The sequence below is a fragment of the Microchirus variegatus genome (genome assembly GCF_963457635.1).
Source record: "Microchirus variegatus genome assembly, chromosome: 21".
Taxonomy (NCBI): domain Eukaryota; kingdom Metazoa; phylum Chordata; class Actinopteri; order Pleuronectiformes; family Soleidae; genus Microchirus; species Microchirus variegatus.
The window spans coordinates 7,272,933-7,286,415 of record NC_139822.1 but is presented as its reverse complement, the minus strand read 5'-3'; the positions used below and the strand labels follow the sequence as shown (position 1 = coordinate 7,286,415).

Sequence of the window (13,483 nt, the reverse complement as noted above, 5' to 3'; positions counted from 1 at the left end):
GTAGCTGCAACAGAAAAAAAACATCCTGACGAGGTTAAAGCTCTTCGGATGGAGAACGCGGAAAAGGAAAAAAAGATTGCACAAGTAATGCACATGATTTATTTGAGGAAGTCATTTTAATTGTATTATTTTCTAATTTTTAATAACATCCGAGGCTTACAAAAAGGAAAAGGAAAACAAAAACATAAAATAAGGCATTTTGTTCAAGGGCCAATAAACCAAGTATGAACATGTGGTCATCCATTACACGCAATGCACTTAAATAATAACACTTAAATAATAATCTAGTGTGTGTACCGGTAGTCTGTGACTAACCCTAACCCTAACCCAAACAGAAACAAAGCTTTACTTTAGACCATGAGTGTCCCTGATTATTTTTGGCAGTTATGTTGTATCTTCTCTGCAAGCTCCAAGCAGTGCAGGATGCGGATCTTCTCCCTCTGCAGGTCTTCAGCCCCCACTTGTCCCAGAATCTTGCAGGAGAAGTGGATCATGTCCTGCATGAACAGGCCCACAGTGCCCCCTGCTGTAGGAGGTATCCGAGTCAAAGAGCAGGTGTCAAACTGAAAGTTGATTTTCTTGCCTCTGGGAAGTCCTGGTCCCCGTTCCTCAATCCACGTCAGAGGTCTACAGAGACACATCAAATCAGTCGTTGTGTTGTGTGTGGTTCTATGAGGAGGTGACACTGAAGTGAAACGAGTATGAACTCAAGGCATCACAATCTATGGCAGCAAATTAGTGCCATTATCCAAATTAAAATGCATTAACAGAAATGCCTTTTCATTTTCAATATGGAGCTGCATTTTGTGACTCATAACTAAAATGAATAATCAATATTTCAAAATGCATTTTCATTTTCAAATTCAAAATGTTCTCATTCTGTGACATTTTGAAATATACATTATTCATTTTATTTATGAGTCACAAAATGCAGCTCCTTTTTGAAAATGAAAAGGCATTTCTGTTAATGCATTTTAATTTGGATAATGGCACTAATTTGCTTCCATAACAATCTGCCACAAACACAACGCCATTAATGAACCAAAAATGCACGCACACACAGACAGACAGACAATGACCAATGATGTTTAAGGAGACAATTTGTTCCCCTTAACCCCCCCCCCCCCCCCCCCATATGCTATAATAATAAAATCCAGGCTAGAAACCTTTCCATTATTATTATGCTATAATTAAAGTTCATATTAGTATAATTCTTTATCTACAATCTCTGCTGCTGCTTGTAAACAGTAAACGACATTGTGGTTCTATAAATGTGTTGGAACCGTGTATATTTATACTTGCAGTTGCATTTTTTTGGCCTGTAGAGGGCGCAGTACTACTGGGTTGCGTGAGAGGCCCGACCCGGGCTTAGCAGGTTTTCTGGGGGAAACCCTACAATAAGTACGAAACACTGAACAACAATGTGCATTCAAAAAGTTTAGAGAAGGTTCATTTAACTTCATTTTAGGTGCATTCTGAAATTGAATCCAAAAGCCAAACATCCCTAACTTTTTGTGAGAAGTGTACAGTATGCTCGCCCTTTGTCATTTCAGTTTGTCGAGGCAGTGTCATGTTTTGTTAAGCAGTTTTTGAGTATAGTTCTGCTCAGTTGGCCTCTTTAGATTTCTACCTATTTGCAAAATTATCATTAATTTTTTAATTTTGAAAATTTTCTGCTTTTTGACTGCTTGGCCGTAACACTTTAGCACATGTTTATTTTAAAGGGCTGAAAATGACCCTGCCCAGCATTTTTATCATTTTAAAATGAGTTTGCATTGACTTTGAGGCCACATTTGTTGAAATGTTTCTACTTTTTTAACATCTTCATGACCAAAATGTTTTCTTCTTAGTTTGGACATATATTAAAACTGCGGATCAGCTTCCAACTCTGACACAACCGACACACCAGACTCTCTTACCTGTCGTCTCGTGTCAGCAGCTTTGCCGTCATCTTGCTGCAGTTACTGGGGCCGTTCTCTAGGGTGGCTGCAGTCACGACCAGCTCACCAAACAACTCAACCAACCAGGTGAGGCGAGAAATACCACTAAAGGCTGGAAAACCAAAGCCAGGTTTCAGAGGTCCACCTTCAACACAGTAACATACAGTACACACAAACAGTTATGAAAATGTACTTCATCTCCAACAACTGCCAAGACAATGTCTAAAATCTCAATATTTAACAGAGATGTTAGTGACAGCACTGCTGATCGCCAGCAGCATCACAAACCCTGCCGGCTTGTTTGGTTTGGCAAAGAACTAGCACCTCAGGCCTGGGCACGGTCGACCTATTCAATAATCCATTCCAGCTCATCACATCACAGTATTATCAATGTTTCTGCTAGGGATGCACCAATCCACCTTTTTTTCCACTTTCGATCCAATCTGATACCTGAATTTATACGATACGGATAATTTTCAGATATGGATGCTCTGTTTGCTTTAATATTATCATCATTATTGTTGATTTTGTATAAGGCTTTAAATAAACTCCTTCATACAGGCAAGTATAATATGTACGACTTTACAGCGACTTTAAAGACCCCTGGCAATTTACTTTTTACTAACAGTGACAAATTTAGCGACTTTGTCATAAACCTAAATACTACGAGAACGCACAATTCTAACTTTTTGGGCGCTGACGTGACAACGGCCAAAAGTCTGCAATTTAAAACGGTGACGGCTGGGATTACGTCGGCTGCAGGAGGTTGCTGAGCTGATTTTCTTAAAAGAATACTTCACTGACTTGCATGTGGCTTTGTATTGCTAGAATAGCAGTATTATTATTTATTTTATTTTTTTAATTGTGCTTCCCTCCCTCACTTTTCCCTTGATTTCAAAAAAATATTATTTGCGTTTGCCACCGATGACGTCAAACGACGCAAAACGCGCCGTTTGACTTCATCGGTGGCCAAACGTTAATTCAAGCTTTGAACTAGACTCACCCATAGGGGGACAAGACTTCATTCCCAGAATGTAAACACGGTGTCCATCATCTTTGCTAACAGTTACGACCAGCTCTGGCACTCTTTAATTTGGCCTTGTAATCTGAGAAGACAATGACAATGACAATGAAATGTAGATTTCAAACTGATATGGCTGCGAGGAAAAAGACTTGCCTTTCGTCGGTGCCTGCAACCGGGCACCGGTGCCTGGAGCCGCCGAGGGTTCTGGCTACATGCTTGGCCGCGTTGCTCCAGACAGGTGCCTGGCTGTAGTGCATGCAGCCGAAGCATGTAGCCAGAGCTGCCTTGGCAGCGGTCTGCGCTCTCCAAGTGCTTTTCTAGTTTATTAACAAGAATACTCATATTCATCACACTGCTGTCACTTAAGCCCAATTTATACTTCTGCGTAAAGTGCTCTGCGTAGGTTACGCAGAGTCCTCTGCGTCGTCGCAGAGCCTGTCGAAGAGCCTGTGTCGTCTCCGACTGCACGAAATATTTTTTTAATGTGTCCGTCACTCCGTCAAGGGACAACGGAGACGGCAAGAGCTGCGATTGGTCCTCAGGACAGGCCGAGCTAAGCTGCTCTGTGCCGGCTCACAGTGCGCACCAAGGGTCCACAGACGCGGAGCCGATCCCCGCCGATAACGCCGCTGCCAAACTATAAATACGTCATATCTTAACACACACGGCACATGTTTAGACTCTAAATGGCCAATTTCTCGCTCTCAAATTATCTTAAAACTGCGTTCCGTGACACAGAAAAGTGAGAAACGGCCGCTGTTTCAACAACAACAGTCTTTCTCTCTCGGACACCATTGCTCACTGTAGCCAGAAGCACAACAACCTTGCGCAGCGACCCCTACTGATCGGGCGGGAAATTGCAGCGCGTCTCCGTGGTGACGCAGTCGGATAACGCATACGCAGTCGGAGAAGTGTAATGTGGCCTTTAATAACACATTGAAACTAATGGAGGCAGAAGCGGATCAACAACTCCTTTAATGTGCGAGTTAAAATTTCTGTTTTTATCAATTGACTCTGGTCTGAGGGGGTTAACAAAGTGACACATTTTTCGTGTTGGAAAAGGTTGTTTGGGTTCAAATGTTCACACTTACCTGTGAAGTGCAAAGAGCCCTCCTGCAGGCGTTTACCCTCCACCTCTTTCTTCAGTGCTTTGAAATCTTCTGTCAGCAGCTCTATGTGTTCCTCATGGAGAACCACACCTGACACACACACAAACTTGTTTTTAGACAAACAAAAATTTAGCAAATTTGGCTTTAGTTTTTGCTCTCTTCATTAAAATGCCCCCCATTTGTTTTTGTTTTTTTTATCACCAGCCACCACTGGCTACAATTTGCAAGGTAAAGGAACTCTATCCCACCAAGCTGTGTAAAGATGTGTTTCTATTATGGTCTCAGTGAGATACAGTACGTAGCATACTAATGAAACACAGAGCTGAGAAATACCGGAAGTCAAGTTTGGACAAATAAGACGATATGAAATATCAAAATGGTATTATTAAGACCTTTTTCCTGAGCCAAATCCCACAGCTCCACCGCAGTCTTGTAGCTCGTGGTCATTGGATACTCAACACAAACGTGTTTTCCTGCCAGCAGAAAAGTTCTGTTGAGAAAGAAAAAAATGGTTTTCCTGCTCAATGCAAATCAATAGAGAAACAATAAAATAATAAATACATACAAAAATACATTTAATACATTCATTTATCAATTTTGAGGGCAAAAAATCACAGACTAAAGTCTTAATTTCTACGAGAATAACGTCGTAATATTCTACCCTGTTGTTTTAGAAGAGGAGAGTTGTTAAAATGAGGGCTGTGGAGCATTTCGTGGAATTGTTCTCACAAACAAGGAGACACTTAATCTTTTGGCACATCAGCATCACATTGTCATAAGTATCAGGACTTTAAAATGAATATGCAAGAAAATGCATCTTTTCCGTAGAAAGAACCAGACAGACTTGGGAGGAAAAATTGTGCAGGGAGCGAAAGATGGAACTGGTCGAATGCAGGGTTATCGGTGAATGCATCAGATTTGCGGAAGGTATTTTGGACCATTCTTCTTTACAAAACATCTCCAGTTCAGTCAGGTTTGATGGTTTCTGAGCATGGACAGTCCGCTTTAAATCACACCACAAATTTTTAATAATATTCAGGTGAAACTTACACCTCTGGAGAATCTCACAAGTGTTATCTGTATTTTGATACCAAGATAATCCACATGGAGCTTGTAACTGCAGAGATTTACTATATTTAGTTTGGGCATGTCATTTTCGAGCAAAAAGAGGGTCAGGGAAGAAGTGGTTTGGTAATGTTTGTATATTTGTATTGTTTTTTTGTATTGTTCTTGTTGAAAATATGAAAATCGTTTGTGTGTCGCGTGTAAAACAAAGTCATTGCAGTTTCATGCACGTTGAGTAGGTACTATTTTGTAGTGGAAAACCAAACTAAACTGTGCAGTGGAGAATTGGGATAGGTGGAAAAGGGGTTATACATTACCTAATGTTGTCCTCATGGGACACATTCTCAGTGCAGACGAAGGCCACCTGAATGTCTTCTCTACTCACTGCCTCCTCCATTGAGATCTGACTGACTCCCTGCTGAGTGCCCAAACTCCTCCTGTTTACAAACACACAGACAACAAGTGTGATGTTACAGTCAGTGTGTGTATGGTGGCAGCCATCTTGGAATCCTAACTCTGGGTTGCTCTGAGTTTCTGAGTTGGAGTTCCAACTTCAGGCGGAACACACATAGTATTTTTGGGTTCTTCATTAGTAAATATTATCCTATTCATAAAATGCTGTTAGTATTGCTAACCAGTGGTGATTTTGGTCTGGAAATTCTGGAAATACCACATATTACTCTCATACCCTCACAACATAAACAAATTAGCAAGTTAGAGAGGGGACCACAGGACTTTTGACAAAATTGCAGCTGAATAATTCCATCACACAAACGATGTCAATCTGACATACTGTATATTATCATATCAATACCACCACTAAATGGCAGTGTTCAAAATCTCACAATATCAACAGAACATAATTTCTGAGGAACTGGTTAAGTTAAAACTAATTTGAATTGTGGTTAAGTTAAGGTTATGATTAGTCATTACCAGTCCATGGTTAATGTTATGGATAATGCGTTGTTTAGGCTGTCCAAATGAATGGAAATTGATGCAGAAGAAGAATCTCTGTGCAAACCAATGAGTGTGTGTTACCTGGAGACAAATCCTTTGACATGGAGCTTCTCTGCATGACTTCCAGCCAATGGAGCCAACATGTCTTTGATCCTCACCCCGCCTGCTATGCCAATGCCAACCACCACAGCTCCAGACATACTGACTAGAGAAACACAATCAGAGTTTTTAGAATAAAACTGGAGGGATGTAACAGTATTGTCATGTTCATAATATTGCTTAATTATTAATTTAACAATAATTGTACAACAGTGAGGGATATAGGCCAACAATCATAAAAAAAAAAAAATTACTAGTTTTGTCAATTTACTTACAAAAGTACAATCAGTAAAAGTAACTGAGTTTTTAAAAAAAAATCCCAAAAAATAAAACAAATAAATACTGCTTGTGGAATCTAGAAACAGACCAGATCAAAATTGGATTTTACCTATAATGTGTGTCTTTTAGTGAAGATTATTTGGTGGTAAAGGTAATGGTTTAAACCATAGAACCTTCTAGGAACACTTTGAGAATTAAAACACGGAGGAAGGGGTTGTGATTCAACTCATGGTTGCCGGCTTTTGGCAGTGCTGTCACTAAATACACCAGACTCTTCTGTTAAATATTATGATTTTAGATATTTCCTTGCTAAATGTTGGATATTAAAGCGGAACTAGACCGGAAGTTCCTATTAACTCTGTTTTTTAGTGTGTATCTGCGTCATTACCTTGTTTATGAAGGCCTGAAGTTTCGAAACAAACAGTTCAGCCACTGCTGTGTTTTATTGTAATCTCGGGCTCAGCGAGATCTCTGAAAATCCCGTTATAGTTACGTAAACACCGGTTCTCCTGAACAGCAGATCGTCCTGCTCCAGGCACTAGTCCGGTCACATCCGGTTGCGTACATTGAACCGCAGAAGAAGAATAACGTCCGTTGTGGAGGTGTTTCACGAGCGACAGTGTCTTCTGACTCTGGGTCTGACTCCGGTTTAATAGTCATAAAGGGACTGCGGCGATAATAATCGATGTCCTTTTTCCCATGTTGATATATTCGATAATTAAAAAAGATAAAATAAAATTGGCTGTGTGTATGTAGGCACCGGTATGTGCATAGACGCATGTGTACAGTGTGTGTAGCCACGTGACTTCACGCCCTCTGTAAAGAGGAAGGAAAGAGACGGTGAGGAAAGACGAAGCCAAGAACACTCAGTCCTAGTTTATTTATTCTATTAACTTAGTGTAGCATAAACAATGTATAGGCTTTCAATGTTTTTATTTTATCAATGCTATTATTATTATTATTATTATTATTTTTATTATTATTAATACTAATATTATTGTGATTATTAATATTATTATTAGCTTATTATTATTATTAGGCTATTTAACAACTCGACCGACGTAATTTTTATATGCTACATTCTACACACCAAACCTAGGCCTATAACTTAACCTATAGACATGCTATTTCAGAAGTGAAAGTAAACCCCAACCCAGCTTTTTTTGTGGCTGATTCGGCTACAGATCCACTCATGACAACATAGCCGACTGATTCACGCGACTCGACTGACTCAAGCGCTCTCTTTCCGGCTCTGCAGGAAGTTCCTATCTCGGGCTTGAGTTGACTTGTGGAGTTGTGGCTGCCTTCAAATTGTAAGTTATACAACTTTTAGCAGCTAAGATGGCTATGACTAGTAGCTAATGTTGCATGATGGTTGTGTGTGTGTCGATTATCGTCATAAATTTCGATAACGACAATGATAATGACAAACCAACCAATAGAAACTCTTCTCTCGTCCACCAGCGTAGGCCACGCCCATTAAGTGCTGTTAAATTTGCAAGCAAAACTTTATAACTTGCAAACAAAGAGGACTGATTTATAATCAAGATGGTCGTGTGTTTTTACTTACAATCATTAGTTTTGATTGAAGTTGAAAAAATATGTTCTCTCATTTTTTTTTCTTTCCAATTGCAACCTCTTCTGTTTTTGATCTGAAAAAAGAAAAATTGATTGCCATTTACTGTTTTTTGCATTCAAATCACCTTTTTGGTTTAAAATCTATTCTGTTTGCTTGAATAATAAAATAAATCATAACAAGCGGAACAGCATAACTAATTTTGAGACCAACGTACGCGATATGCGGAAAGTTGTTGTTTACTACTGTTGCTAGGCAGCGGACGTTTACCGACAGTACAAGTTGCATATTTTGGGTGTACGCCCCCTGCCGTTGCGGCGAATACTGCAACAACCAATGCGCTGAACGCGGTAAACGCCGCCTTAGATACTCCTATGGTCGCGGAGCCTCACGCGCGAGTATACTCAAGGCTTCATGCTGCTCTGTTGTGTTGGCACGAGGACCGTTTCAAAGTCTGACAGTTTACCTCTGATTACAGCACATACCTTTTTTTTCCGCCGCTCACACAGCAGAGACACGGTCCACAGCAAAGAGCCGCAAGAAAACCAGTCACAGACACTGAGGTGCGCTTCATATGCTGCACGGGCGGGACAGGCGGAACACTGGAGGCAGAGGGGCGGAGCTGCTTGTATAAGCCTGTTTTCACTCTTCACTCATTGGTCAGTGTTGAACTGTTGAAGTGAGATATGGAGAATAAAAGCAAAGCAGATCACACTAAGTCATATACAGGCTCTAATTGTAAATTCCACTCTCTTTGAATAATGAATATTTTGAAATACCTGCACATCCTGTTTTCCCCCCCACAGATAATCATTTGTGATTTTCACATGCCCTTATTGATCCTGCAGGACTTCACCCTAGTCCCTGTTACAATCAAAGAACACGACACGAGGTGACATGATCGAGGATCCTTTTGATCACGTCGAAGGAATGTAATTCATTGTCTTCCTGCTCAGAGAAGAACCCCTTTTGATCATGTCTGAGAATATGTTACCTAAAGTAGAAATGTAGATGTCTCCTGGTATTCAGTGTCTTTTCTGCACCACTCGGCTGCAGAATGAACCTTTCTGGCGAGGAAATAAAAATGATCGGCCTGCAGAAGTCTCTATTTCATTGTTCACCAACAAGTAACAGAGAATTTCCACAACAAAGCTTGTTTACAGCTGACTGTTTTCCACATGTTATAATTTATTTATGCATAATTTTATTTGAATGTATTTTTTTAATTCATTGCTTTCTATTTTACTTATTTATACAATATATATATATTATTATTATTTTTTTCAAATGATACATCGTACCATATAAAAACAAACACTGTTTTGTTTCTTGTTCAGTGAACAGTTTCCCTGATGATGAGGAGACACTTGTATCTTATGTGTGACATTTACACTGAAAGCACAGTGAAACAGTGAAACTGTGCTGCAGGCCTCTCAGGAAGCTGTTGCTGAGGTCTGACACACAGTCACATTTACTCCCAGGCCTGTAATATGCAGATAAAATAGATGAACAACTGCTCCTCCCGTCCAGGGTGTGCCCTGCCTTTCGCCCTATGTCAGCTGAAATTGGCACCAGCACAGAAGTCTGACTGCACGTCTGTGTGCAGGAGCATTAGTCAGGGCCGTTTCTAGCTGTTTGGGGGCCCTATGCAACATACTATTTGGGGGCCCCTATTTTTTTCAAACTCGAGGTAGAGATTCCTAACTTTTTCATATATTCTGTGATGATGCAGCAGGTAACAAGGTAGCATAACAAGGTGGCATAGCATAAAACAGTTTTAACCCACGATTCAAAAACAGTAAAAAATAAATAACTAAACTTACTTCTAAATAAATATAATGGATTATAATGTGATTTTTACCTTATTACCCAACAAACACTGACATACTTTGTAAATATATGCATAATGAATGCATGCAATACATGCAAATAAAGATAATAGGGGTGGGAAAAATAATCGATTCTTCTCTCTAGAACGATTCTGAATCAATGCGGATAAGTTAATAATCGGAATTTCAAAAAATGTAATTACTTCGCCTGCTGCAGAGCCAGGATTTCCCCCAGTGTATTATAAGCCTAGCAGGCCGCCAGGCTTTACTTGTCTACACCAGATGAGGCAGATGAGGGGGCTCTACCACTTTTATATGTATGTTGCCTTATCTTACTTTTAAATGAGTAGCAAAGTATTAAAGTAAAAAATTGTTGCATCGAGATGCATCGATAATCGGTTTAGAATCGAATCGTTGACCCCAATTCGATTCGTAATCGAATCGAATCGTGAGGTGCCAAGAGATTCCCACCCCTAAAAGACAGGTACTTTAAATTCTCGAAAATATAGTAAAATATGAGTCTGAACTTGCAGCTTGGGGGCAAGCTGCATTTAATAGATACATAACATTTAATTGATGTTAACTGAAGAAAGACATTTACATTACACATCATACATTATACAGTATTACTGACCTTTACAGTAGCTTTATAGACCCTTGAAAGAAATACTAATTCATAATGTCATCAACCTGTAAATAACATTAATAAAGTGTTATCTAAATTATATGATATAATGTTATATGATATTATATTATATTATAGTAAAGTCCTCCATTATAGTTCCCTATATCAGTGTTTTTCAACCAGTGTGCCATGGCACACTAGTGTGCCGTGAGAGATCGTCAGGTGTGCCGTGGGAAAGTATCCAATTTCACCTAATTGGTCTAAAAACATTTTTTGAAAATAAATAATCAATTATCTGCAAATAATATGGATATAAATATTCAAGACACTTTGATAAGAATGACTAAATTGTTAATATAGGCTACAGAGTATAATTTTCTTTAACATTTTTGTTTGGTGGTGTGCCTCGTGATTTTTTCCAATGAAAAAAATGTACCTTGGCTCAAAAAAGGTTGAAAAACACTGCCCTATATCATGATGTTGACATGACACCGCATGGCAAAGTGAGCCAGAGCAGGAATGGAACGTACCTATACCGTAATTGGCTACAGTCCGTGTCACGTGTCCGGAAGCAAATGGAGCAGCGTTGTTTGACCGATGGAAACAAAACGGATTATTAAGATATACAGAGTCTTAAACAGTAGGTTAATGTGTATGTGCTGCCGCAATGACATTGTGTTTTTTTTAACAGTTATTTGAATTTCCGACACTGACATTGTTGACGTTTTTTTAAGTATAGCTGTAAAACGTGGTGTTAACTCATAACTGCTTTGTTTGCTTTTATTTATGATGCTAATGCGCATCCACCTGTGTCTGTGCTGTTGTTGCTCTAGTCTTTTCATAAACAAAGTGCATTAATAGTGTTATCATTATATCCGCGAGAAACGGCTATAGTCACGACGCAGAGGCTCTTCGACAAACCCTGCGTCGTCACCGACTGCACGAAATATTTTTTAAGTGTCCGTCACTCGGTTAAGGGACAACGGAGACGGCAAGAGCTACGATTGGTCCTCAGGACCATAGACATAGAACCATAGACATATAACAGTAGACGCCGCATCGACCGCTACTGCCTATTGGCGCTGACGAGCCGTGGGGCCGCCATCTTGGACAGGTCACCCGCTCCACTCTGTCTATCTGTTTGACAGCTCAATGCGCACTTTATCAATCGTAACTCTGAATTCAAAACTTATTTTCACGCTGGTATTTTTTTTTTGCTGCAAACGTCATACATGTAGCTGTGATACAAAACACATGGTTCGGCGTATTTTAATAGTCATAGTGGGAATAACAGTAATGGAATATTCAGATGTATGATATATGTGATATGTAGGTATTTTGCAAACACTATATACACTATAAATATAAACACAGCAATAGAAATCATAGAGTAATCATATATAAATGTGTATATATATGTGTGTGTGTGTGTGTATATATATATATACACACACATATATGTATATATACATACACACACACACATATATATATATATATACATACATATATATATACATACACACACGGTATATATCAGAGAAAATGAAAATATATATAATTCATTTACAGAGAGAGATACCAAATACCAGGCTCTGAGAAATGAACACTTTCCCAAAATAATACAAATACACCCTGAATTTGAACACACGACAGACACAGAGAAACTCTCATATTTACTTGGGGAGATCACAACACAGTGTTTATTGTTTTTCCACTATTATCTTGATTTTACAAATGATATCTTTCCCTTTTCCTTTTAAATTTTATGTTTAAATTAGTTTGTCATATCTCAAATATGCAATGTCATCTCTCTCCTGAGCTGCCTTCATTGCATTCCTTCTTTGCCGGACGGCGTCAGGGAAGTTCTCGTTTATGAAGATGCCGGAGCCAAAAGCCGGCATCGTAATATTACGACTTTATTCTCGTAATATTATGACTTTATCCTCGAAAGATGTTATTTTTGTTTGTTTGTTTTAGAATTCACAATTCCTTTTATCTGGAGCACGCTAAACATATCATTCAGATGCAAATGCTTTTCCTGTTTTGATTTGAATCATCCCATTTCAGGAGGCCTCACTACCACACTGTTGTAATCGCATTATCCCGTCCACATACTGCTTGAGTGGTGTTTGTCCATATGATTCATCAGAGGAAACGGGAAACTGGTCCAGCTGTTCTGACAGAAAAGGGAAATGATCCCATCTTTGGTCCACTCCCACAAAGACACACAAACGACAAAAGTTATGCAATATTATTCAACAATATTTTATTTTTATTGGAATGCTAACGCACATTTCTTACATTCATTTGGAGTGCTTATTTATTGCATATACATATACTGAAAGTCTGTCTGAAGGAGGTCATGCCGGAAATCATCAAGCAACACATACACATGGACCTTTTTACAATGTTGTCTCATAAAATCGTGTCTATTTTATGTGTTCCATTTATAGTTGGAACTCAGGGATTTCCAAGATCACGGGGTGGTTCCTTACCATAGATTGAAAGTCCACTTACTGTAAGCGACTTTGGGCTTGTTTTTTCTGTGAAGTCACAGATTTGTTTGGCCCTGTTGCTAAAGTGTTGTTGCTTATTTGGGCTGTTCCCAGCTCCAAAGAAAAAAGAAAAACACACATAAGATATATGAAATAAATGATGCATATAAAACAGAAAAAGTGGAAATGCCATCGTATATCTCAATAATCATAAAATCATATTTACAAACAGTATATAACCACATAATCACGTTAGCTTAGTTGGTAGAACTGACGGATGCATAATAGACACACGTCTTCATCATGTAACCGAATTTGAACATAAATGCAACATATGCTACAATACAAAACACTTGTGGATTGAAGATCGTGATAATAGAATACTAGTTCATGCCTTAGTTACATCTAGACTAGATTACTGTAATGCCTTATTATCAGGATGTTCCAACAAGTCTGTTAAAACCACACCCAGAAATTGGCCA

At 39.0% G+C, this 13,483-nt stretch overlaps 1 protein-coding gene across 1 annotated transcript; it reads right to left on the bottom strand.

Moving 5' to 3' along the window:
- Window positions 1-371: 371 nt before the first annotated feature.
- Window positions 372-6,295, bottom strand: blvra (biliverdin reductase A; the record flags this gene model as incomplete). Its single annotated transcript, XM_083908197.1, has 6 exons — window positions 372-627; window positions 1,920-2,085; window positions 4,056-4,163; window positions 4,466-4,563; window positions 5,456-5,575; window positions 6,177-6,295. The coding sequence occupies 6 exons, from the start codon at window positions 6,293-6,295 to the stop codon at window positions 372-374; spliced, it is 867 nt and encodes a 288-aa protein (XP_083764323.1).
- Between the last annotated feature and the right edge of the window lie 7,188 nt (window positions 6,296-13,483).